The sequence below is a fragment of the Spermophilus citellus genome (genome assembly GCF_964194105.1).
Source record: "Spermophilus citellus genome assembly, chromosome: 16".
Taxonomy (NCBI): Eukaryota; Metazoa; Chordata; class Mammalia; order Rodentia; family Sciuridae; genus Spermophilus; species Spermophilus citellus.
The window spans coordinates 29,369,395-29,393,966 of NC_138196.1; the positions used below are offsets into that span (position 1 = coordinate 29,369,395).

Consider the following 24,572-nt stretch of genomic DNA (forward strand, 5'->3'; position numbering starts at 1 on the left):
TTGTGCCCTTCTTATTCTTTTAGCAATGACCTTTGGTAGAAACGACCTTTCTTTTGTAGAAACAGTAATTCCTCTAGCAAAATGAAAAATTAAAATGGACTGTTAACCCTCCACATTTGTTTTTGAAATATGATCTGACGTATGAATTTCCGAGAGTGAGAAGCACAGGGGCTTAGGTTAAAAAGGACAGAGGCTAATTTGGATTTCGGGCTCCGAGTCTACAAAGGAGCGCAAAAAGAGCAATCCTGCCCCTCACGGCGCCAAGGTCCGCGGGCCGAACGAAGCAGAGAGGCAACTTCAGTCTGATGCTGGAGCAACAGGAGATTAACCTCTACCCGGCGATTCTCGACCACGCTGCCTACACGACTTGCCAGCGGCGCGGGACCCCACAGTAAACACAAGTCAGTGCGCGTGCGCGCTGATGTCCTTGCGCTGGAAGGCACACAGGAGCGTAAGACACTTAGATCGCCAGGGGGCGCCGTGTGGCTTCGAGAAGTCCACCTTCTCGCGAGACGTGAGGCTAGGCTTTCCGGAAGTGACTGCCCGGAGGAGCCGGGTTCTTCCTGGAAGCATGCACTACTTCCTTGAACAGCCGGGACCATGCAGTCAGATGACGTGAGTTTCCTCCTGTTGCTCCCGGGATTTATGCAGTGCGTTTCGCACATTATTAGGGATCAGAAACCGCATACTCAGCTGGTCTATTTGCCTAGTGCGGTTCCTGACGAGAGGTTTCTAGAACCCTGATTATCGAAAGTGTTTTTGCACGCGTGTCTACGCGAGATCTCCAGCTCGCTGCGCACGTTCCGTTAAGAGGCCAGGACCCTGCCCCTCCGACCACGGGGTCAGCTTAACCATTTCCTAGTGCCTAGCGTTAAGGACTTTGTGCCATGCTATCAGCTGTGTTGTTCCTGGGACTTGGGAGGGCGGGAGAAAAGGGGTTATGGCGAAGTTTAGACTTCAAATTTAGGGATCCCGCCCATCCCGGTGCAAGTTACTTTTCAGTCTGCTTTTCCTGTGTTGTTTTTCTTTACATCTGCTCTGTCTGCTTATGTCAGGATTTCAGAAGCATCCTAGGTTGATTCATTTAGTTGTTGGTAAACATGCGTTCAGTATTTTTTCAAGAATGTGCCGGGCATGGTGGTAATTACTCGGGTTTGTTAACAGAAACCCCTGCTGTTTTGGAGCACTCTGGTGAGGGAGAAAGTAAACAGGTGAACAAAACAATAGTACTGTGAAAGAAAGATGAGTAAAATAAAGTAGAGTGTAATTAGGAGACACTACTTCAGATGGGGCTGGTCATGGAAGGTTTCTCTTGAGACCTATAATATGAAAATGAGACAACCACTGAGCATTGGAGAAAACAGTAGAGGTACAGTAAAGCGTTCCAGAAAACATAAAGGTACAAAGATCTGAAGATGGGAGAGAAAGAATATAAAGGACACTCCTATAACTTGTTACAGGAATCAAGAGGATGAGAAGTAGGTATACTTGTTGAGGCAAGATGATGCAGTCTTATAGGAAGTGTTCTTAGGGCTTTTAGTGGGTGATGATATCAGCTATACCCTTGTGAAAGATTCTCCCCTTGCTGTGTTGTGTGAAGGACTTCTGAGGAGAGGGAATAAAAGCAAGGAGACTAGGGTAGTAAGTGTGGAGATGAAAAGAAATGGATGACTTTAGGTTTGTTCTTTAGGTAAGTAACAAGACATGATGATGAATTCATCGAACAAATGGGACAAATTAGGGGATTTTGATTTAAACAAATAGTTTATTCGTGATTTTATTTATTAAAATGGGGAAGACTAGAGAAGCAGTGCCATGTTCTTTAGAGGGGTGTGGAACTCAGATCTGTATTTGAATATGTTAATAGTTATGATGTCTTTTAGACATTGAAATTGAAGTGTCAAGTGGGCAGCTGGATGCAAAGACAAGAGTAGTCCTCAGGAAAGAAGCCTTAATTGGGAGATGGCAATTTTGGAGTCATTGTTTTAGAGATGATATTGAAGTCACAAGCCTGACTTTCCTGCTTGTCCAGTTTCATTTCCTATAAAATTCTCAAAATGTGTTCTATTCTTTGACCTTTCTTCAACTACTTTAAAGCTTTTTCTCAGTTCCTTAAGGCAGCTCTCTCAAAGGTTCTTACACTATCATACACTTCTGTGTGGCTCTTAGATTGATTACTACTTTGTGATGCTTTGTTACATATTTTCCCCCTAACTAGATAGATAAAACTTTTAGAGAACTATGCCTTCTTTTCATTCCTTACAGAGTGTCAGAGTCTTAAATATATAAGAAATGCTGAGTGAATAACAGGAACATCAGCCAGTGAAGGATAGCAATAGAGAATTTTCCTTGCCCTCAGTGAGATAAAGTTGTGGTATATATATGCCCAAATAGTATTGTGCAGCCTTTTATAATGGAAAGTGAACATATATGTAAAAAAGCAAAGTTACAAAGTACATATAATATGATCTCATTTTTGCTTAAAATGTACACACAGGTACACTGTAGTTGGTGCCACACAAATTCTGGAAAAACAGAATACTAGTGAAATTTTATCTCTGGGTAGTCACATTATGATTATTGCTAATTTGTATTCATTTTTTTTTCTACAGGAATCTGTGTAAAGAATTTGTGTAAAGAAAACAAGTTAGGCTTTCTTAAAAACCATTTCTTCCATTCCTTAAAGACTTCTTTCCTTAGTAAAGCATACCTTGATGTGTAGCATTGTCTTTTTTAATTAACATAGCATCTGTTGGACCACCTGAAGGGTATTTTTACTTTTGTCTTGCAGGTTATCTGGGATACACTAGGAAACCGGCAATTTTGTTCCTTCAAAATAAGGTAAGACTGTATTTGCAACCTGGACTAAAATTCTTTTAGTTGCCCTGTTGGTAACCATTTTATAATCTATGTTTATTTCCTCTTATTCTAGAACCAAGACTCAGGGCTTTTGCAGAAATGAATACAGCCTAACTGGACTCTGCAATCGATCATCCTGTCCCCTGGCAAATAGTCAATATGCTACTATCAAAGAAGAGAAAGGTAATTCCTTCTTAACTTCTATAAGAACTACTAAACATCCTTTTAAAAGGGTGTTCCTCAATCTCTCTGAAGTAATATTAAAGATATTTTTTTATCCTTCAGGACAGTGCTACTTGTATATGAAAGTTATAGAACGAGCAGCTTTTCCTAGGCGTCTCTGGGAACGGGTAAGACTCACAAAGAAACTGTAGTGACTATTAAATCAAGAGCAAAGATGCCACATGTCTTCTCTCTCTTCCTTGACCATCTCTAGATTAAATGTCTGAAGCCATTCCCACTAAGATTTTTAATGGTGGTGTTGATGGTGAAATCTTAATCATTTGCCCTTGCTCCTCAAGCTTCCTTTTTCTGTTTGGTAGGTTCGGCTTCATAAAAACTATGAGAAAGCACTGGAGCAAATAGATGAAAACCTAATTTACTGGCCCCGCTTCATTCGACACAAATGTAAGCAGAGATTTACCAAGATAACCCAGTACCTAATTCGAATTAGAAAACTTACACTAAAGCGACAGTAAGTATTTGTATATTTGTTTATTTTGAAACCTTCTTTACATAGAGCATGTTATTAATCTGAGATTGTTAAACTGCTAATAATGCTTTCTATTAAATTCAGCTTTGTATAATCTTGTATGATACGCTAAAAAGAAATTTTAAAGGTGTGTCTTTTGATTTGCAGGATTTTTAAAACAAGAGTATAACTTTATTATCTCCCCACTCCTTGCCTGAAAATATGCTTCAAAATTTTTTCTTTTATAATTCCCTGAGGAAATCTTAACATTAGGGATTTGAAAATTGTCTAAAACATGATAAACAGGAATGTAAGACTTTTACTTTCTAAAACTGTTAGACCCTGATGTTTTTTTCATTGTCATGTGCAGAGAATGGTAAAGATGATATTAATCTTCTACAGGAAATTCCTATTTATTAGTTCACTGAAACATTAATCTTAGTATAGCGAATGCCCTCAGAAACCTCAGGATGTCTAAAGCAAACAAAAACACCTATGTTAAAATATATTTTAAAATAGCTGGTTTATTATAGCATTGAATTTCTGGAAATTTTTAAGTAGTATATTTTGCTGTATTGAGCTGAGCCTTATAAAACCAATTCCAATCTTTTTATCTTTTAAAAGCAACACAAAGCACATGAACCTGGATTTTCTGATAAAGTGTTTTATTTCTCCTAGGAGAAAACTGGTTCCTTTGAGTAAGAAGGTAGAGCGTAGGGAGAAAAGAAGAGAGGTAACGTAACTTACTTTTCACACTCATAGCTTTTGTATTTTCATTGTGGTAGCGGTAGTAAGCAAGGTACATGAGAAAGATTCAGTTACTGTTTTTCATGTAAACTGTTCAGCCCTGGATGATGGCGCACTAATCAATAGCAATATTAGTTGCCTGTGACAGCTGAGTTTTTTGTATTTTAGGATTATGTATTTTTAGGTTAAAATATGGATGCTTTAGGGATGTGTATAGTGGAAACAATGTCTTAAGAGATTAAATAGACAAAAACAATGTCTTAATACAGATTCATAATTCCTTAAACTCTTGAAGTCAGATGTTTTAAGAATTCAGAATTCTGATGTTGCTTTTCTTATATATGATGTTATCTTCAGCAGAATTTGAGCATTATCTTTAAATAGCCAGATGTCTGGTCTGGATGTATCTGATTGATAAATTGAATTTTCTGCAGTTTAAAATTGCTGGTAAAGAATTGGAAACTCTGCTTTGATCATAGATTATTTACTTCTGTGAGGTAAATTGGGCAATTTTGTTACTAAAGTGATGAATAGTAACATTATTGTATCCTGGAACATGTGCTCTAGTCAGAAATCTCCAACCTTTGTTCAGAACAGTATACCTGTCCACCTCCTAAAATTACCTTATGCTTCAAGACCTAGGAATCTACTATCCCTGACCAGTTCAAATTTCCAGTCCTTGGTATTTGCTTTGCTTACCTCCCTTTTACCAACAGACATTTGCCTAATGTCCTATCCTTTTAAGAAATAGCTTTATCAATCTTTTGATACTTTTGTTCCCATGAATAACATATAAAGTTTTGTATCTCAAATGTATCACATCATTGGTCTCCAAACTTTTTGATGGGTCCATCAATTAAAGTTTTTTGAATGTGCTGGGCATGGTGGTGCTTGCCTATAATCCCAGCAATTCCAGAGGCTAAGACCATTGCACCTGGTCCTGCATTTCTCTTTAAAATGCTTACAGAATGAATTTTTTCAAAAAAAAAAAAAAAAAAATTCATCCTGAAACTCATTAATGAAGTGTTGCCTTTAAATTTTTTATGAACTGTACTGAAGTTTTTCTGCTGGATTACTACTACTGACAGCCATTAGAGGAAGAGTTTGTTTTTGGTTCTGTCACATGGAATCTAAGATGGTTTTAGAAAGTAGAATTAGGTGAAGGTCTCTATTTCCTTTTCTCAGCTTTTATAAAGTTTGACTTTAGGGATGATAATTTTATGATTCTTATGTAGACAGTTTGATCTGTCAAAAGCTTTGTTAGAATTAAATTTATAATGCTACTTATAAAACCATGGGAATTTTTTAATTGAAAAGTTCCCAAGAAAGCTTGAGAGGGAATGAAGAAATCTATTTGGTTAGAGGCAAAAGCCTCAATAATAGGATGAAATGGGAAATTTCTGTTTCTGCAGGCTGAAAAAATGAGTACTAATGAAGTAAATGGGGTTTCTCTCTTTTATAGGAAAAGGCATTAATAGCTGCTCAGCTGGACAATGCCATTGAGAAGGAATTACTGGAGAGACTGAAACAAGATACGGTGAGAAAGCTTGTAACTTTGGGGTACAGGTTTATTTATTTATTTATTTTATTTTGGTACTGGGGATTGAACCCAGGAGCATTCAACCACTGAGCCATATCCCCAGCCCTATTTTTTTGTATTTTAGTTAGAGACAGTGTCTCACTGAGTAGCTTAGTTAGGACCTTGCTTTTGCTGAAGCTGGCTTTGAACTCACTCCTCCTGCCTCAGTCTCCTGAGCTGCTGGGATTACAGGCATGCACCACCATGCCCCGCACAAGTTTTATTTTTTAAGCAATAGTATCATGCTAGGAAATATAGGGAAATGTATTTTATTTAAAAAATACTGGAAAGCTCTCTGCTCTGATTTTATTTAAATTCACATAGACCTGGTTTCATTTCCAAACACAACAGTTCTAGATCTCTGTGTAAAAACCTTGGGATGCTCCATTTACCTATTAATCTGGTCTTTAAAGATTTTAAAAAATTTCTTTAAAAAAACTGTTATTTGTGTAGACAACTTAAAATATGCTTTTGCTTTACTATTTACCTTTGTCAGCAAAATTACATTTGTTTTTAATGCTTGGGTTTTATAAATTTCTAAATTTTAAATGTCCTGGTTCCATGCATGCTCCATAGAAGCTACCCATTTGGTATTAACTACTGATTTCTTAAAAGTCAAAAACAGGACAGGTGTGGCACACACCGATAAGCCCAGCTACTTGGGAGGCTTATGCAGTAGTACTACAAGTTCAAACCCAGTTGGGCAACTCAGCAAGACCCTGTGTCAAAATAAATAAAAGGGCCGGGGATGTAGCTCAGTGGTGGAGTGCCCCTGGGTTCAATGCCCAGTACTGGGGGTGGGGGGAATGTCAAAAAGAAGACATCAGAAAAACTACTCATCAAATTAAGTATTCTCATTCAATTCCTGAGGAACAGATATGTTTGTGGGACAGTAGAATTTCAAGTGAAATACCCAAATGTAGTTAAAGGCAATTTGTTTGTTCTTCAGTATGGCGACATCTACAACTTCCCCATTCATGCATTCGACAAGGCTCTGGAACAACAGGAGACAGAAAGCGACTCTTCAGATGCTGAGGAAAAAGATGATGAAGAAGATGAAGAAGAAGTAAGTCTTGTTTGTTTTTGTTGTCTGGTACTGGAATTGAACCCAGGGTTGCTTTACCACCAAGCTACATTCCCTAGCTTTTATTTTTTGAGGCAGTACCTAGCTAAGCTGCTGAAGCTGACCTTGAACTCAAAATCCTTCTGCCTTGGCCTCCCAAGTTTCTGGGATTACATACATGTACCACTGCAATGGCTTGTTTTTGTTTTGACAAGCACTAACATTTAGAACCAGATACATTTTTATGTAATTCTTACACCTTTTATTTATTTATTTTTGTGGTGGTGGGGAACAAATTCAGGCCTTATACATGTTAGGCAAGCACTCTACAACTAGCTATACCCTTGGTCCCTATTTTATGTAATTGAGAGAGAGAATATTATCTTCAGCCCCTTAACCAAAATAATTTAGTCACCTTTTCTCTGTCACAAGATTTGACTAGTAGTAGGTGCTTTGTCCTCCACCTCAGCCAACAAACTCTATAAATTAACAATTTTAGTTTTACTTAATGAAGATATTTCGCCTCTAATAATTTAAATATATATAAATATATAAATCTATTTTAAATATATAAATTTAATATATATTAAATAATACAATAATATATAAAATGTATAAATTTAAAAATTTAAATATATAAATCTAAAAATTTAAATCAGGCGTGGGAATTATCTGATGTCTCTAAAATTTAGGAGCACTAAACATGGGAATAACTAAATTTTGATTGGCTTATACCAAAGAATTATGTTCTTATTTAGCAAAGAGTTTTTACTATATGTCTAAACTGCATCTTTGTTATGTATTCTGGACCCAATCATTATGTTTTATTTTAGGATGTGGGCAAAAGAGAATTTGTGGAAGATGAGGAAGTGGATGAGAGTGATCTAAGTGATTTTGAGGTGAGCTCTGGGGGTAAAAGATTGTCTTTTGGCCTGTGGCAAAAGAATTGTTTTTGAACATAAACAAAAGCAAATAAACACTCTATTTGTTCTAAACTAGCATTTTTCCTTTGATCTTTTCTCTCCATATTAGGATATGGATAAGTTGGAAGTCAGTGGTGATGAAGATCAGGAAGATAAATCCTCCAGTGAAGAGGAAGAAGACAAGACTATTAATGCAAAGCACAAAGGCAAAACACCCTTAAAAGGACCTTTCAGGAGAAAACGAGCCTATGTAGAGATAGAGTATGAACAAGAGACAGAGCCCATGGCCAAGACCAAAACCACATGATTTTCCTCCATTTTTAACCAGGACTGAACATTTTGAACTTTTTTTTTTTTTAATCTTAAACATACATACACCTCCAGTTTTTGCTCTTTTATGTACTATTTCACACAATACTTATATTCTTAATATTTATGCCACTTCAGTGGGGCAAGAAATCTGTAGTGAGTGGAAAAAAGCTGTAAGTTGTGAAGAGTATTTTTATACCATATGTGTTGGCAATCACAGCTTGAGCCCAAGAAGCTTAACAGATGAAGGTGGAATGAAATTGTGGGTGTAAATATTTATAAATGTTAGCACTAAATTCCTTAGTGTCCTTTTTTCTTTCTCCCAAACTTTATATAGAATGTCAGGTCTTCAATTTCTTCTTTTTCTCCTTTCCCTATTCCTATGGGGTAAAAGAAAGAAAAAAGTTCCTATTTTAAATGTTTAGTGTAATAATACCTTTTCCCACAACTCCATTCATACAATCTGGAATGGAAAGAAAATTCTTTCCTTTTAATGAGCACTCTTAAGTTCCATGGTAGGGAGTGCCTTCAGGAACCTGTTGCACTTTTCTGATACAGCTCACCACCGTTCTGTCTTCACAGCTTAGGAGAATTTTGGCCAAGAGACCCTGAAACATGAAACCAAACAAACATGGACTTTTTTGAATTGTTACTTTTTCCCCTTTACCTTCATTCTTCTCTAGAAACATACTCAAAGAAGAAAAGAATGGATAACTAGAGGACAGTTCACCAATCAGAATAGGTTACTTCAAAAACCATTAAGCCAGGCACAGTGGTGCATGCCTATAATCCCAACAGCTCAGGAGGATCATGAGTTTAAAGCCAGCCTCAGCAACTTAGCAAGACCCTAAGCAACTGAGTGAGACCCCATCTCTAAATACAAAGAAAGGCTGGGGATGTGGCTCAGTGATCAAGCACCCCTGGGTTCAATACCCAGTACCAAAAAAAAACAAACTGAAACAAAACATTAACTTGTTTATTCCAGTGTCCTGTTGGTTCAAGAGGCAGCAGTTTAATTCTAACCATAGCAAATTAATCTGGATTTAGATCTCAAAACTTGAAACTGCCCAAAGTTAAGAGCTAAAATGAAGTAGTTTGGTTTGTTGTTTTATTTGTTCATTCACACTCTCAAATATTTCTGAGATATGAATTTCTTTTCATGCTACCTTTAGGCTTTCAATTGAAGATTTCTAAATGGAGTAAAAAATGAGACAGTCTATTAAGTCTGTTAAATACATATAAATGCACAGATAGCTAGTATAAGCTGTGACTTTGAGTAGTTAACTTTTGTGGAATATAGGACCAAAAAGAATTCCCATATGGATAAATAAAACTATGGGAAAACATCCACCTAAAATGGTTACCTACCCCAAAACAGGAACATTTCTGATAGCTAAGTTATTCAATATTAAACTCATTACTTCTTTTAATTCAAAAGACTAGAACAGAACTTAAATTTTACAAACTCTTGATCATAATGCTTTTGCCCGTACTCTCTTGTCCGTAATTCAGACCTCTGATCCTCTTGCCTTTTGCTCTAAGCAGTTCTGAATAGCTTTAAAATGAGGGTCTGGGGATATAGCTCATAAATAAGAGTAATGCTTATTAGCATGTGCTTCAAAGGCTGCCTAGGGGACAGTGTAGTATCTTGGGATTAATTCCCATCATTAGAAAAAAAGAAAAAGTACTGAACAAACTGTTGAAGACTAGAGGGCTTAGAGATGGGAATATAAAACCCTCTAGGCTTGGTGAGGCACATAAATAGTAAATTATCACAGGAATTTACATATAAATAATAAGGGCCAACTAAAACCAAATTGTAGACTTTTACCTTTACTTGTCCTTGAGAACAGTGATCTAAGAGAATCAGGCAGTCTGTGGCCTCCTGTAGCAAGGTGTTCTTAACAGGCTCAGGTGTAAGTGTTGGGTCCCTTGCTACATCACATATAAGTTTCAAGATAGCCTTCAGTAAGACCACAAGTCTGCAAGAAATTCTGCAATCAGAAAGAAAAGACTGTTCACATTCTAAAAGACCATTAACATCAAAACAGAACCAATGATCAGACTTCAGATTTTTGTTATGCATGTTCCTAATACTTTGCACTGAATTACAGAAGTTAAAAAGAGAAAATTGGCCGAGTTTTGCCCCTTTTTAGCACAGCTGTCCGCTTGGAAGTTATACCTGGGCCAAGTATACTGCATGAGAAGTTTTAGGGTTTCTAATATCTTCAATCTAGCCTCCTCTTCTGGTCCGTCGTAAACCTCCAGATAACTAATGATGACCCGCTCCAGCCTCTTCAAGTGCCGGACAGTTAGGATCCCCAACCTAAAAATAGAAGAGAAAATGTGATGCCAAAGAGTTGAATTTGGGATGTATGGCTAGACCAGCAACCCAGATACTTGCCTCTTCACAAAAGCTGGTAGGTTTCTTGCATAAGTCCTACGTAAGAGAAGGCGATGCTCTGGTTCCATATGGGTTAGGATCAGCCGCAGGACCTCGTCACAGTGTGTGGTGGTGCGAGCTCCATCTCCCTTCCAGTGCATGGTTTTCTCCAGGATGGGGAATAAATCCAGGAGACACAGGAGCACAGCCTAAAAGGAATAAATGGAAAGAAACTATAGTTCATCGGTTTGCATTCACAACACTCTTGATTTTTCTAAGAACTTCATTAATCTACTGTCTTTGGGTTCCATGTCATAGCAATTCTAAGATACCAGAGTAATTAATACATTGAATGCAAATTATTTAACACCGTCTTCACATCCTTCATCTCCATTTTTCCTAAGGATTGTTCCTTACTAGTTTGTGAAATGGGAATACTGGCAGAGCTGCAATGTTTATCCAGACTTTAGGAATTTAAGTCTATTGTCACTAAGTAAAAGTGACTTAGTGATAACTTCATATTTACATTTACTATCAATAAACCCACTTCCACACAGAATCTAAGATAGTCCAAATTAGTATCACATTTGATCACCCTATTTGAAGTTACAGTATCCAGACCCTCCCCTTTTAGTTCTCCTGGGATGCTTGGTTGTTATTAGTGTTTTGCATTTTCAAAAGTCTCTTCTTCATCTTAAAAGCCATAAATATACTCTTACCTGTTAGTATGTGGAGTCTCAATAACTCCAAATACTAGTTTAAAAATAAAAGTAAAAAAAAATTTAAAAAAGATGCTGGAGAAGGAGGTAGACAAGACATTAAAAAAGATCAAAGATTAGAGGTATAATTCTGGAAGAGTGCTGCCCAACATGTACAAGGATCTGGGTTCCATTCCCCCCGCCCACACACACACACACAAACCTGTAATTTTATAGATTTGTTTCTTCTGTCTTCAGAATATTCTCCCTCCTATGAAACTTCTATTCATCCTCATAAGCAAATATCACTTGCTTCCCAAAGCCTTCTAAAACCATCCCTAACACCACCCCAACCTGGTTAGTTGCCTATTGCTAGACATCCGCTGCATTTTACACAAACCTAATATAGTTATCACTTATATTGTATATGTGTTCAGATATGTGAATACATAATCAATTACCTTACTATCCCTCCAAAGGATTTCTTAAGGCCTACCTAATTCATTTATCTCTGAATCCTATAATAGTTACTGGCACATAATGGGTATCAGTGACTACTGGATGAAAAAATAAATGACACTAAATATTTACATATAATGAGTTTCAAGTGCATATGTTGATGTAAGGCAAGAAACATTAAAATTAATAAAATAGAACTTTTTCAGACATAATCGACCAATGTAAAGGCAAAACACTGGTTTTTCTTTTTCTTTTTTTTTTTTTTTTTTTTGAATTTTTCAATATTTATTTTCTAGTTTTCGGTGGACACAACATCTTCGTTTGTATGTGGTGCTGAGGATCGAACCCAGGCCAGGCAAGCGCCCTACCGCTTGAGCCACATCCCCAGCCCACACTGGTTTTTCTTTGAAGACTCAGGTGTGGATGCCTGTCTAATGTTGAGCTATTTTTTTAGGCAACAGCTTTTATTTATCATCATTACTTTATAAGAGAGGAACAACTACTCAGTACTTACATAGTGCAATCTTCTACTCAATTTTGGAGAACTCAAACAGTTGAATAAACCTTACCTGAATGAGGTTGTGTTCTGGCATGTACAGGTGGTTGAAAATGGCATGGTATATGACCTGGGCTCTGTTAAACTGGAGCAAATCAGCAGCTGGCTGCAATCAGACAAGTTATCCAATTAAAAGTTTTCCAAGACTGGCAAAATGTTGGTAATTTTCCAAATTAGATTATGGGTACATGGAGGCTAATTATATCAGCCTATTTCTGCATATATTTTAAAAGCTCTACAATACAAAATAAATTTTAAGTTTCCTTCAATACTAGCTTGCACATTTGGGTACCATCCCTTTCAGGTTCAGTTTTTTTTCCCCTTGTTCGAAGTCAACTGCTAATCACTCAAGGTCTAGTTATTCAGTATGATAATAATCCATCCTTCCTGTTTCTACTATAACTATCCTTTTTGCTTTTTTTTTTTTTTTTTTAAACTCAGGACCTCATGCATGCTATGAACACACTCTACCACTGAGCTATACTCCTGATTTTTTGGTTGTCCTTTTTAAATTAAACTATGAAACACATCAGGTTGGCAGAGGAGAAATTGAAGAAAAATAAATAAGTGAATTTAATGACTTAATGACTTAAGCTAGTGAATGAACATAAGTGAAAATAATAGCTATATATGATGACTTAAGAATGGTCATGAATAACTAACTCAGTCTGTCCCATCAACACAGGTGTCAGCAGAAATTGCTTACCACATTAAGCACAATGTGATGAAGGCAGTGTACACCCAGGATTTTGTTCTCAGTTTGATAATCATCTGAGATGAGCAATGATGGGGGAAGTATCCTTTCTAGGTGTTGGTATAGCCAGGGTCGAGTGATCTGTTGCAGAATCCATGAGAAAACATGTTTGGCAGCAGGGTTATTTTTCCAGGTTTCCCTAAATGCATACATGAAACAACATAAAGCGATGTGATGTTAATTAGCAATATAATTAACCAGTTCAAACTGAACAGAGTATTTTTTATTCTTGAAAAAATACACCCCACATAGGATAAGTCTTGGTTTTATAACACTTATTTTATGATTTGAGTTAAAATAATTTCCATAATTGGGCTGGGGATATAGCTCAGTTGGTAGAGTACTTGCCTCACATGCACAAGGCCCTGGGTTCAATCCTCAGCACCACAAAAAAAAAAAGTAATAATAATTTCCATAATCTACACTAAATATAACAATCATCAAGACCTCTCTGTTTAAAACTTATCCAATGAGAAACAGTTATTTATAACCACAGCTATGTAAAGAATGTGAGGTGACAGTGGTGTTGGTGACTGTTACAGTAAATATGTTCTGAAAAGGGAAAGAGGAATAATGGAAATGTCTTGGCATTATTATAAGGGAACAAATGAATCAATACATGAGCACCAATTTAGAGATTATAAAGTGAATTTGCACATGACTCAACTAATCCTCAAAATAACTTAGTATATATATTATTTATATTAAATAATATATATATAACATATACTAATATATATTATTTATATTAAATAATATATAAATAATCCCAGCGTCTCAGGAGGCTGAGGCAGGAGGATATCAAGTTCAAAGACAGCCTCAGACCGGTGAGGTGCTAAGCAACTCAGTGAGACCCTAAATAAAATACAAAATTGGCTGGGGATGTGGCTCAATGGTTGAGTGCCCCTAAGTTGAATCCCTGGTAAACACCTGCCATCAAGGAAACAGATTCAGAGAGGCTATCTAAACTGGTTCCACTCAGAACAATAAAACAAAGCCCTTGGGCTGGGGTTGTAGCTTGGCAGTAGAGCGCTCACCTAGCATGCAGGAGGCCCTGGGTCCCATCCTCAACACCACATAAAAATAAGTAAATAAACAAAATAATAAGCAAAATAAAAGTATTGTGTCTAACCAAAAAATAAATATTAAAAAAAGAAGCCCTTGTCCTCCATGTTTCTGGTAAAAATGACAGTTTATGATATTTTTTTTGTCATCACTTCAGTGCTACAAATACTTCCAAAGTATCAAGTGAAAAAGAGTCATTATTTTTTCATTCCAAATACTGCTTCTCTATCTAAAACCTAGTGATGAGTTTAAAGATCCCCAAATTGAAATTCGAACTTTTGTTTTTGTGGTGCTGGGGAATCAAACCCAAGTCCTGCCACAAGTTAGGCATGTACTCTACACTCCCATCCCCTCAAATCATAAGTTTTAAAAATCCTCTCCAAATCCCTATCTTCACCTAGGTTAAGAAACATAATTCCAGATCAATGGGACAGGATTTCCAATTTTTCAAGGCAAATGTCTAGTGCCAGAAAGAACATTGTAAAATCAAGCCTGAAAACCTTGGTTTTAATCTCATATTTACTACTATCTAGTGCATTTTTAACAAGCCAGTTTTAAGAGATCTACTATTACAACATCTTTATTTTCCTGATGAATAAACTTGGGTTCTTTGAGCTCTAACCTTCCACTACATTAGGTTGAAGCTCATGTGGCAAAGGGCAGGAGTACTCACTTATTCAAATCGGGTTTGAGTAGCCCCATTACCACAATAAATTTCCCTTTCTCATCTTCATTTTCTCCGCGTAAGAATCCTGCCTCAGAACTGCATCCAGTAACTCGAAGTAGTAAGGAGAGCACCTCTCCAGCAACCTCCTGAGATTTTGGGCTGGTCCATGGTTTCTCCAAGCAGTGTGTGATAGCAAAAATATAGATGGGTCCTGCCAAGTGACGTAGGCCTGTCTCCCATGCAGGGCAGTCAAGAGAATTCTTGGCAGTCTCGACTTTCCCCAACAGTTTAAGAAAGAGTAACCCAACTTCTGCTGCTTTCTCAGCTACTTCAGAGTGACCATCACTTCCACCTTCCTCTTCTTTGTATGGGGCTGCGTACTTTCCCAGAGCTTTTGCCACCTGCCCCAGTATTTCAGGTATTCCACGGTGCGGTTCGCCACTCCCCTCAAATAATCTGTCACATTCTGTGGCTTCTATTAGAGCACGGAGGTCTTTAAGAGCGACATCTCTTGAGTTGCTTTGTCGTGCCTCCTGGCCGGTAAGGCGGTGCAAAATCTTGGAGAAATTCTGTTCGAGGGCAGAGGGAGACCACTCGCGAGGCAAGGAAGAGCCTGCCCGCGGTGTTTCCTTCGCGCTCTCAAGCTCCATTCCTCCGGCTGCAGCAGTAAAGATCTGGTCTCCGTTGGGGCACGAAGCTAGAGGCTGGATAGGACCCACTAAAGAGGGGAGAGATGACTCGGAAGCTGGAATTATGCCAAAGGAAAGTTAACTATATTCAAATAAAAGGGCGAGACGTCTGGGAGCAGAGTGACAAGTTTGACCGGGATAATAAAGTGCAAGGGAAATGCGCCTTGCTGGTAAAAAGTCTCAGGCTTGTAACTGGGAAGTGGAGAAACTACTCTTTCTGAAGACACCCCACTTCCCCTCCATTTTTTCTTTTTCTTTTTTTTTTAAAGAAAGAACCTGGTGAGCTGAGACACGAACACCAGAAAGCGAGTACCTGCCGGGTATCCCACACACCGCCAGTGTCTGGCAATATCCGGCACCACCAAACCTCGCTGCCGCAAAGCACAAGACTAACTTCCGCCGATACTGACGCAATCTTCTATTTCACGACTTACGGTCGGAAAGCCATAAAGATAGGCTAAGAAAACAGGCAGAAAAGGTGGAGCTCTAGCGAATATATTTACATATATAAGCACCCACTCACTAATTTAGTTTCTGTTTTGTTTTGGTAAGATGGGAAAGAAAGTTGTCACAGAGTATCAGCCCTGCTTTTTGAAGTGTACAGGAATTTTTGTGTTAAAATTGGATATATATGAAATTATGTCATCACCCTATTCGAAAAATTAGTGGCACATACTTGGGACTGCTTACCGGAAACTGTGGTTCCGATCCTTCGGTTCATAAGCGTGATGATTGGGTGTTCACGCTCTTGTGTGAGATGTGCCTCCCTCTAAACCTTGTTACGACATCGGCACATTACCCGTCTGACGTGAACTTCAAGGATCCTGTAACTCTTTTTTCATGTTTCCAAGTTCAAAGAGGCATAATCTCTTGGTTTTTTGTTAGCTTATATAGTTGCCCCAGCTTTTAAAGTGCGTTTTTTTTTTTTTTTGGGGGGGGGGTTGTTTTTCATTTAAGTGTAGGTGGCTAATTTTGTGTGGGTGTATCTTTTGTTCTGGAAACTGTTCCTTGTGGATAGTGTCGGACATTTCACCCTACTGAGCGCGGTCACTCACGCACCCAGCAGTAGGAGTGGCTTTCTGCACAGTCCCTCCCGTGCGGGGGTGCGTAGCTCCGGTTCTGGGCTGCTGGCGGCGAGTAGAACGAACCCCAGAGCGACCGCCAGAGAGCGGAAAGGGCGCAGGCCTGGCAGGCTGGGGCTCCTGGAGCCAGGTCCAGGTCCGCGGTCTTGGTAGAGTGTTAACCAGGCGCCCAGCATCGAGTCCTTTACCTTAGTCCATTTCCCGCCGTGCAGACCTGATTTCCCCCTCTCATTGCAGTTTCCCGGGGGGCGGTATTGCGTTCGCTTAACTTTAGTGAAGCTCCTCCGGGCCTGGTCTCCGGGCACTGTGCCCTGCCCCTTTGGGAGTTTGCCAGCTTCTATTCCTCAGAGGTGTCACGGTGTCCCAGGAGTCTGAAGAAGCCGACGTCGTTTGTGCCAAGGCGTGGGCAGGAGCGGAAAAAGTACGGACTTTGAGCATCAGGAGGGTCGGTAGAGACTACCGGGCCGTTTCTCGGAACGGGATCCACGGGGAGGCTCTACGCCTCTCTGCTGCCACCCGGCAGCCCTGCCTGTGGCCAGCGGCCTGTGCCACCCTGCAGCAGAGGCTTTGGGTTTTATCCCGCCTCCAGGTCCCTGAAAGTCCAGAGGAAGCCCCTTATGGCCTCCGGATTGTGGGTGTGTGTGTTCGAGGAGTGAGCCGTGACACGTCAGTGGTTCCTTGTCCTCCTGGAGGTGGTTATGGTGCAGGGGGCTATACGACCCGCACTTCTTGGCATGTTCTTGGTACAGGACTTGCAACTAACCTATCTACTCTGTCTTCCTGTCTGCCTTGATTTTTTTCTTCTTCCCTGTGACTTTGGGCAAAAGTTCAATATTCCAAGAATATTCTATGCATTAATTTTTTTATATTTATTTTTTTGTAGTTGTACACAATAACTTTTATTTATTTTTATGTGGTGCTGAGGATCGAACCAGGGCCTTGCACATGCGAGGCAAGCGCTCTACCGCTGAGCCATAACCCCAGCCCCTGCCTTAATTTTTTTTTTACTGGAAAAAAAATGTAGTTGATAATAGTCCCTACGTGCCTCTTAGGATTGTTTTTAGAAAGCAGTTAAATACATACAAACTGCTTAGAACAATGTGTGGTCAGTGGAAAGTTCGATCATATAGATGTTAGCTCTTATTGTTATACCACAATTCCCATGTTAACTCACATTTCCTCTTTCCAGGGGAATTTTGTTGTTATGACCCTCCTTCTTGGCCTTTGTCATTTGACCTTCCCTTCTCTGACCAACTGGTGGCATTCCTGATTTTCTCAGCAATTCCAATCACTAATAAACATTTCCTCCCAAGAGGACTTACCCTTATAAAGGCCCAAGTAGAGCAAGATGCCAATCAATAGGCAGCTATTGTATCCTTCCTGTGTGGGAGCATTTCTTCCCTGTACCATGTATCCCTTGTGCTAAGTGGATCCAAGCTCACACTTGATGTGAGGAAAGTAATTGTATTGTAGACATTTCCCCCTCTACACAGAGTTTCCTGAAGCCAGTGACCATGTCTTTATCCCTAGTGCCTGGCACAATTTAGTCATGCAATAAACGTTTTTTGAACCCACATGTCCATCCACAGAGGACTGGCTGAATAGACTAGGGTACATCCACACAATGCAGCTCTGTGTGGCTGTACAGAGAAAAGAGGACCATCTCTGTGGACTGCTGTGGAACTCCAGAATATGTTGTTAAGTGAAAAGAGCACTGTGGAGGACATGTGTGTTGCCTTCTTTTAAGAAAGATGGACAAATAGGAACAGTGATGTGTGTATATCCTTACACCTGAAAGCAGCAACAGTGGAGTATAAATTGCAAACTAATAAAATATTACATATAAGAAAAGTGCAGGATGAAAGGAATAGGGATGGAAGCTAGACTTCTCTGTATATACAGCATTTTATAGTTTTGACTTAATATCAAAAGAATCCCATAAATGTTTGTGTAATTATTTTTTTAATTTTTTTTTTTTTTTAGTTTTAGGTGGACACAATATCTTTATTTAATTTGTATGTGGTGCTGAGAATCGAACACAGTGCCTCATGCTTGCTAGGCAAGCACTTTACCACTTGAGCCACATCCCCAGCCCCATTGTGTAATTATTTTTAAAAAGAAATTAACAGGGGCTGGGGATGTGGTTCAAGCTGTAGTGCGCTTGCCTGGCATGCGTGCGGCCCGGGTTCGATCCTCAGCACCACATACAAACAAAGGTGTTGTGTCCGTCGATAAATAAAAAATAAATATTAAAAATTCTCTCTCTCTCTCTCTCACTCTCTCTTTTTAAAAAAAGAAATTAACAAAGCATGTTCTACAGAAAAAAATTATAAATACCTTGAGTCATCAGCATGACCACATAGAAAAGTAAGAAAATGACTTTGAAGCTTATTAATCTGGCTATATTCCCTTAATGTGATATTTTCTAAGGACAAAAAAAAGTGGTAAAGAAATCAACTGCATTTAGAAATAGTATTATTAGTAAGAATAATGTATTGTTATTTACTATTGTATTATAAATGATTTATATATATTACCAAATAGTTAAATATGTTAATATTGTTAGAACCCAAAGTTTCCAGTTACAGACAAAAAAGATAAAATTATCAAATAAATAAAATTTGGTGTAAACTCTATAATCTGAAATTCTAATGGGCAATGTCAGTATGAATTTATGAATTGTCTTCATTCTACAAAATGCACATGTCCTAGTTGTGTCCACTAAAAAGGCCAAATAGCAATAATAATCCAATGACCGTTGTCCAAATTCAAAGTCTAAATGCTTTGTTTCACTACCAGGAACAAGGAATGGTTTCAGAAATGATTGAACTGGGGCAAGAGCTGTGCTGTACAGGATGAGCCTGTAGCATTTTGCTATGCCAGAAAGCAAGGTAGCTGCCAAATATTACTAAGGTTACATCGAAAGAACCCTGGAGCCAAGATAAAGATGCACCCTTTGGCCAAAGATGGAGCAATTTAGTCATGAAAAGAATAATAATGGTCATGATTGAAACATATTAAATATATACAAATCAATGAATTGGTAATGATGTTAACAAGAACATTCCTCATCATTCACCTTTTGAGAGCCTAAGAAAACAACTTTATTTATTTATTTGTTTGTTTTTAGTATCAGGGATTTGGTTTGGTTTGGATATAAGGAGTTCCCCCCAAAGTTCCTGTGTTAATGCAGAAATGTTAGGAGGAGAAATGACTAGATTACAAGAGCTGCAACCTAATCAGTCCATCCTAGTTTGAATGGAAAAACTGGGTGGAAACTATAGGCAGGCGGGGCATAACTGGAGGAGGTGGGTCACTAGGGGCATGCCCTGGAAGGGTTCATTTTCCCTGTGCCCACCTCACCCCCACCCTGTCCTTCTGCTACCAGACCCCGCTGTGAGCTGAGTAGCTCCAAGCAGCCTTTGATGCTGTCTTACCTTGGGCCCAAAGAACAATTCTGGCTCTGAAACCATGAGTCAGAATAAACTTTTCCTCCTCTAGGTTGTTCTTGTTAGGTATGTTATGCCTAGCATGCCCTGGGGTCCATCCCCAGTACCATAAAAAAAATGAAAGGAAGGAAGGAAAGGAAATTATATATCTGGAATGTACTTTAAAATACTCCATGGGAAGGGTCGTGATGAAGGCTCGGCCAAGAGACAGATGCAAGAGTGTAAGTGTGTTGATGGTTGTTGAAGCCAAGTGGTGTTCATGGGTGCCATTTATATTAGTGTTTGTACTTTAGCATAATTCTGAAATTATTCATAATAAAAATTGATGTGAGGGCTGGGCTGGGGATGTGGCTCAAGCGGTAGCGCGCTCGCCTGGCATGCGTGCGGCCCGGGTTCAATCCTCAGCACCACATACAAACAAAGATGTTGTGTCCGCCGAGAACTAAAAAATAAATATTAAAAAATTCTCTCTCTCTCTTAAAAAAAAAATGATGTGATTGCATTTACATTTTTTGTTTTGTTTGTGCAGTCCTGGGTTGTTGTTGTTTTTGTACTAGGGATTGGATCCAGAGGTACTTTTACCAGAGTCACTGAGCCACATCTCCAGCCCTTTTTGTTTTTATTTTGAGACAAGTTCTCATTAACTTGCTTAGGGCTTTGCTAAATTGCTGAGGCTGACTTTGAACTTAGCGATTTTCTTGCCTCAGCCTCCCAAGTCACTGGGATTATAGGTGTGAGCCATCATGCTGTGCTTATTGGATCTGTTCAATTCCCAAACCTGTGCTTTTCACCGCTCTACCAATTCTTTTTACAATCCTGAAACCTCACTATCATTGAACATCACATGAATGGTACTGTACAGAGGCTAAGGCAGTGACCTAGGGGAGCCCACAGTCTTTAGGAGAATTAAAAGCAATTTCATCTGGGTTAGTCTTTACACTGCATGTTTCCCCCCATTCAATCCTCACAATTTAAATTTACAGAGTACCATTATTATCCACATTTGACTTATTCTCCTAGACTATTTTCCTTCACTTTTTTTGAAAGCAACCCAGCAGCATCTCCTAAAAGAATAAATGAATTGAGTAGCAACTCTACTCCTGTAACTATCATGTGCAAATAACCATTTGCAAAGATATAGGTTTAAGATCGCAAAGATAAATGAGTAGTTTTATTACATCACACTTGTATTGCAAGGTGGAGTTCAGCAACGGTATGTCCCCACTGGGGAATTCTCCATTTTTTAAAAGAATTATGTGGAGCTCAATTGATAACATTGTTAAGTGGTGCCTGTATGATGAAGAGATACTGTGAGCCCTGCTTATAAGATAATGCTTAAAAAATAATGTTCTGTACATATGGATTCATACATATGTGGAGTTCCCCTGAGTACCTGAACACCTGAGTAAGGAGAAAATGTAGGTGGATACACCCCTGGTCCTCCACATAGATGCATGACCTTGAGAGGCAGGCTGGATGGTGTTGATGTGGGGGAAGGGAGGCCGAGAAGAATATGGAGAGGATAAGAAAAAAAAAGTGGGGGAGGGGAAATGACCACATGTTTTACAAATCAGCCTATGATTATATTTGTATATTTTATAAAATATGTATAAATGTAATTGTGTAAAAAAGATTAGCACTTAAAATATTTTGTTAAGAAGGAACAATGTGCATTGGTTGCAAACAGCAGTCTCTTTGGTAGTGTGCGGCCTGTTGCTCATATGAGTCGCCCAAAGAGACTTTGGAGACAGCACTTTCCGGTGCATTTTCATATCTGTGATCTCATGCTGTCTACAATCTAGGTTCCAGAGAGGTGTGCAGGGTATCTTTGGGAGACCCCAGAGCATGGTAACCAGGGTTTACGTTGGCCAAGTAAGTCATCATATCCATCCTCACCAAGCTGCAAAACATGTGATTGAGACCCTACCCAAGGCCAAATTCAGGTTTCCTGGCTGCCAGAATATTCACATCTCAAAAGAAGTGGGCTTTTACGAAGTTTAACACTGACGAATTTGAAGATGTGGTGGCTGAGAAGTGGCTCATTCCTGATGGTTATGAGGTCAAATATATCCCCAGACATGATCCCCTGAACAAGTGGAGAACACTGCACTCATGATGGCTTCCACTGTGTTGTCCCCTCCTTAATCACACTCACCAATAAATCTTGTATCCAAAACAGAAAGAAGAAAAAAAAATAAAAAGGAAGAGGAGGAAGAGAAACAGAAAATTACAGTAAATTCCAAGGAATTTGCAGCTAAACATTGTGCAATACTTCTCAGCTTTCCAAAGACTACATGATTAACAATTTGGGGTAAAAACCTCTTCATAAGAAAAAAGAAACAGAAGTATCTTCTGCCTTCTATGAGTAATGACTAATGTAATGAAAGCATGACAATATCCCACTTTGGTCTTTCCAGGTTCCTATAGTGTAAACATGGTTAAAATGGGATTTTGAAATACACAGTAAGATAATGATTGCTTTCAGCAGAGTTACTTTTCTGACTACAAGCCAAATGGAAAAATGATAGTACAGTGTTTGCAGTCTTTGAATGCCTGTTAAGAGTTGCAACTGAGAGCCTTAGGGCTAGGTGTAATGGTGCAGGCCTGTAATCCCAGTTACTCAGCAGGCTGAGGCAGGAGGATCACAAGTTCAAAGCCAGTCTGACAGTCTAATCAACTTAAAGGGACCCTATCTCAAAAAGAAAAGAAAAAAAAAGAAAACCTGAATAAAGTTCTCTACCTTCATGGTTTTTATTTTTCCTCATTTACTTTTATCACCAATTTTAGAGGTCATAGAGATAAGCAAAATACTCCCATTAGTTTTTCCATAGGTAACACCTCTGACATTTGGGTCACCATGCTGGCAATGGTTGCCCAAATTGTTTTTCAGGAACTGGTAAATGGCTTCAAAAAGTTGAAACCCCCAGCCCTTTAACTTGAGCTGACACAAGTGTTCTATAGGTCACCTTTTGACACCAGAAAGCCAAAACTCTACCCTTAGTGCAGACTAACAAATTGTTTTCTGAACAAGGAAGATCCTTGATTATGCGTGCAGAGACTTGTGATTGTGATCACTTTTTCTTACCTCCAATCACCTTGCCCCATGCCTCTGACCACCCTGCTGCATTATCTAATCAATATCCCTAAATCCTATCTTCAGGGAGGTGAATTTAAAACTTGGATTTCTGTCTCCTCATGTTTGGCCACCTTGTGAATAAACTCTCTTTTATGAACCTCATTGGTTCAGTGATTGGTATACTGTGCTGTGGGCAAAACCAGCCAGGTTTGGTAACAGGATGAGGCAATCACTATATCCTTTTGCATATGAGGCTGAAAAATTGTTTAATATTATGGATTATGGAAGACTGGTTTGGACTCAGGAATAGACTAATTAATTGTTTTGAAGAATCTACTAATATACTAAAAATCCTGTTTGTTAAATTGGTAGAACGAGCTGCTAAACAAAATCCTTTGAAAAAATTGCAAAGAGCTATCAACACAGGAATCTCAACATGACATATTCATCAAAAATAATGGAATCTCAACATGATATATTCATCAAAAATAATAGGCATATCCATATTCAGAATTCAACTAAATCTGGCTGCTTTCACTGTGATAGAAATTTATTACATCTCCATTGCACTTTTCTCCCTCCTAAAACTCCAGGATTGTTTAGCTTCCTTTTCACCTTGTGCTTTCAGTGTGGTATTTCTACAATATCTTTTATTAAAATTAGGTGGTCCTTGATTTAAGACCAAAGCCTATAACTTCGTGGCGGTGGATCCTGTTTTTCATTGAGGCTCCACTTCAGTAGTATATTTCCTTTCTATCTTCTCTACAGTCATTCCCTTTATTGTGCCTAAATGCTCAATTTCATCATGAAAATGATCTCACTGATGCCACCTTCCTCTCCAGCAACCAACTAATCACCCCATATCTCTGTCCAGCAAAATGTCTTCAAACATAAGGTAAAACAAACCAATTCTTCCACTATCATTACTTCATTTTTTTAAGGAAATTTGCAATTGGTTATATGTATGTCTCTTACTGATTTAAAATTTTATAATAGTTATTTTTTTTACTACTTTTTTTCAATGTTGAGGATTAAATCCAGGGCATTGACCCATGCTAAGCAAGTACTTTACCACTGAGCTAAACCCCCAGCCATATAACAGTATTTAAAAATATAATCTAAAAAAAAATGCCATTGAGGGATGTAACTTAGTGACAGAGCACATACTTATTATGTGCAAAGTCCTGAGTTCAATCCCTAGGACCCAAAACCAAAAAGTGCCATTTTCATGTTGAATGAATCAGGCCATAATTTCTGAAACTCCATTTGGGAGATTCTTTCTTTTTCTTCTTTTGGCTGGGGATTAAACCCATCAACTCACATACGCTAGACACACATTCAACCACTGAACTATATCTCTAGCCTGATTTCTCTCCCTTGATGTTATTTAGTTTGTTCTTCTATCTTCCCCATTTCCTGCTGAGGGCCATTACCAAGTAGGAATGACACATTCGAAATTTCCTTGCCAGCGTACCCCATGTTTAATGACTTGCCTTGGAATTTCGCTGTTGACATTGCATGTA

General features: G+C 38.6%; 2 protein-coding genes across 2 annotated transcripts; one reads left to right on the top strand and one right to left on the bottom strand.

The window, feature by feature from the left end:
• The first annotated feature begins 513 nt into the window (after nt 1-513).
• MAK16 (MAK16 homolog) lies at nt 514-8,467 on the top strand. The gene is made up of 10 exons (XM_081269510.1): nt 514-615; nt 2,792-2,841; nt 2,933-3,042; nt 3,145-3,209; nt 3,402-3,553; nt 4,229-4,283; nt 5,760-5,834; nt 6,826-6,942; nt 7,773-7,838; nt 7,972-8,467. Exons 1-10 carry the CDS (start codon nt 601-603, stop codon nt 8,167-8,169), a joined length of 903 nt encoding a protein of 300 aa, XP_081125636.1. The 5' UTR covers nt 514-600; the 3' UTR covers nt 8,170-8,467.
• On the bottom strand, nt 5,843-16,274 carry TTI2 (TELO2 interacting protein 2). Its single transcript, XM_081269509.1, has 9 exons — nt 16,133-16,274; nt 14,760-15,471; nt 12,974-13,160; nt 12,281-12,373; nt 10,576-10,763; nt 10,354-10,497; nt 10,003-10,165; nt 8,608-8,779; nt 5,843-6,907 (listed from the first exon to the last, which is right to left on the bottom strand). The coding sequence occupies exons 1-8, from the start codon at nt 16,161-16,163 to the stop codon at nt 8,675-8,677; spliced, it is 1,623 nt and encodes a 540-aa protein (XP_081125635.1). The 5' UTR covers nt 16,164-16,274; the 3' UTR covers nt 5,843-6,907; nt 8,608-8,674.
• Nucleotides 16,275-24,572: the final 8,298 nt, after the last annotated feature.

Bases quoted from the DNA above. Each gene is read 5' to 3' on its own strand.
- MAK16 (XM_081269510.1), top strand. The intron at 6,943-7,772 runs GTAAGTCTTGTT...GTTTTATTTTAG, and splicing joins ATGAAGAAGATGAAGAAGAA to GATGTGGGCAAAAGAGAATT. The intron at 7,839-7,971 runs GTGAGCTCTGGG...TCTCCATATTAG, and splicing joins GTGATCTAAGTGATTTTGAG to GATATGGATAAGTTGGAAGT.
- TTI2 (XM_081269509.1), bottom strand. From the start codon at position 16,163: ATGAACCGAAGGATCGGAACCACAGTTTCCG. The intron at 15,472-16,132 runs GTAAGCAGTCCC...TCCCCTCTTTAG, and splicing joins GATCGGAACCACAGTTTCCG to TGGGTCCTATCCAGCCTCTA. The intron at 10,166-10,353 runs GTATAACTTCCA...TTCTGATTGCAG, and splicing joins ATGCAGTATACTTGGCCCAG to AATTTCTTGCAGACTTGTGG.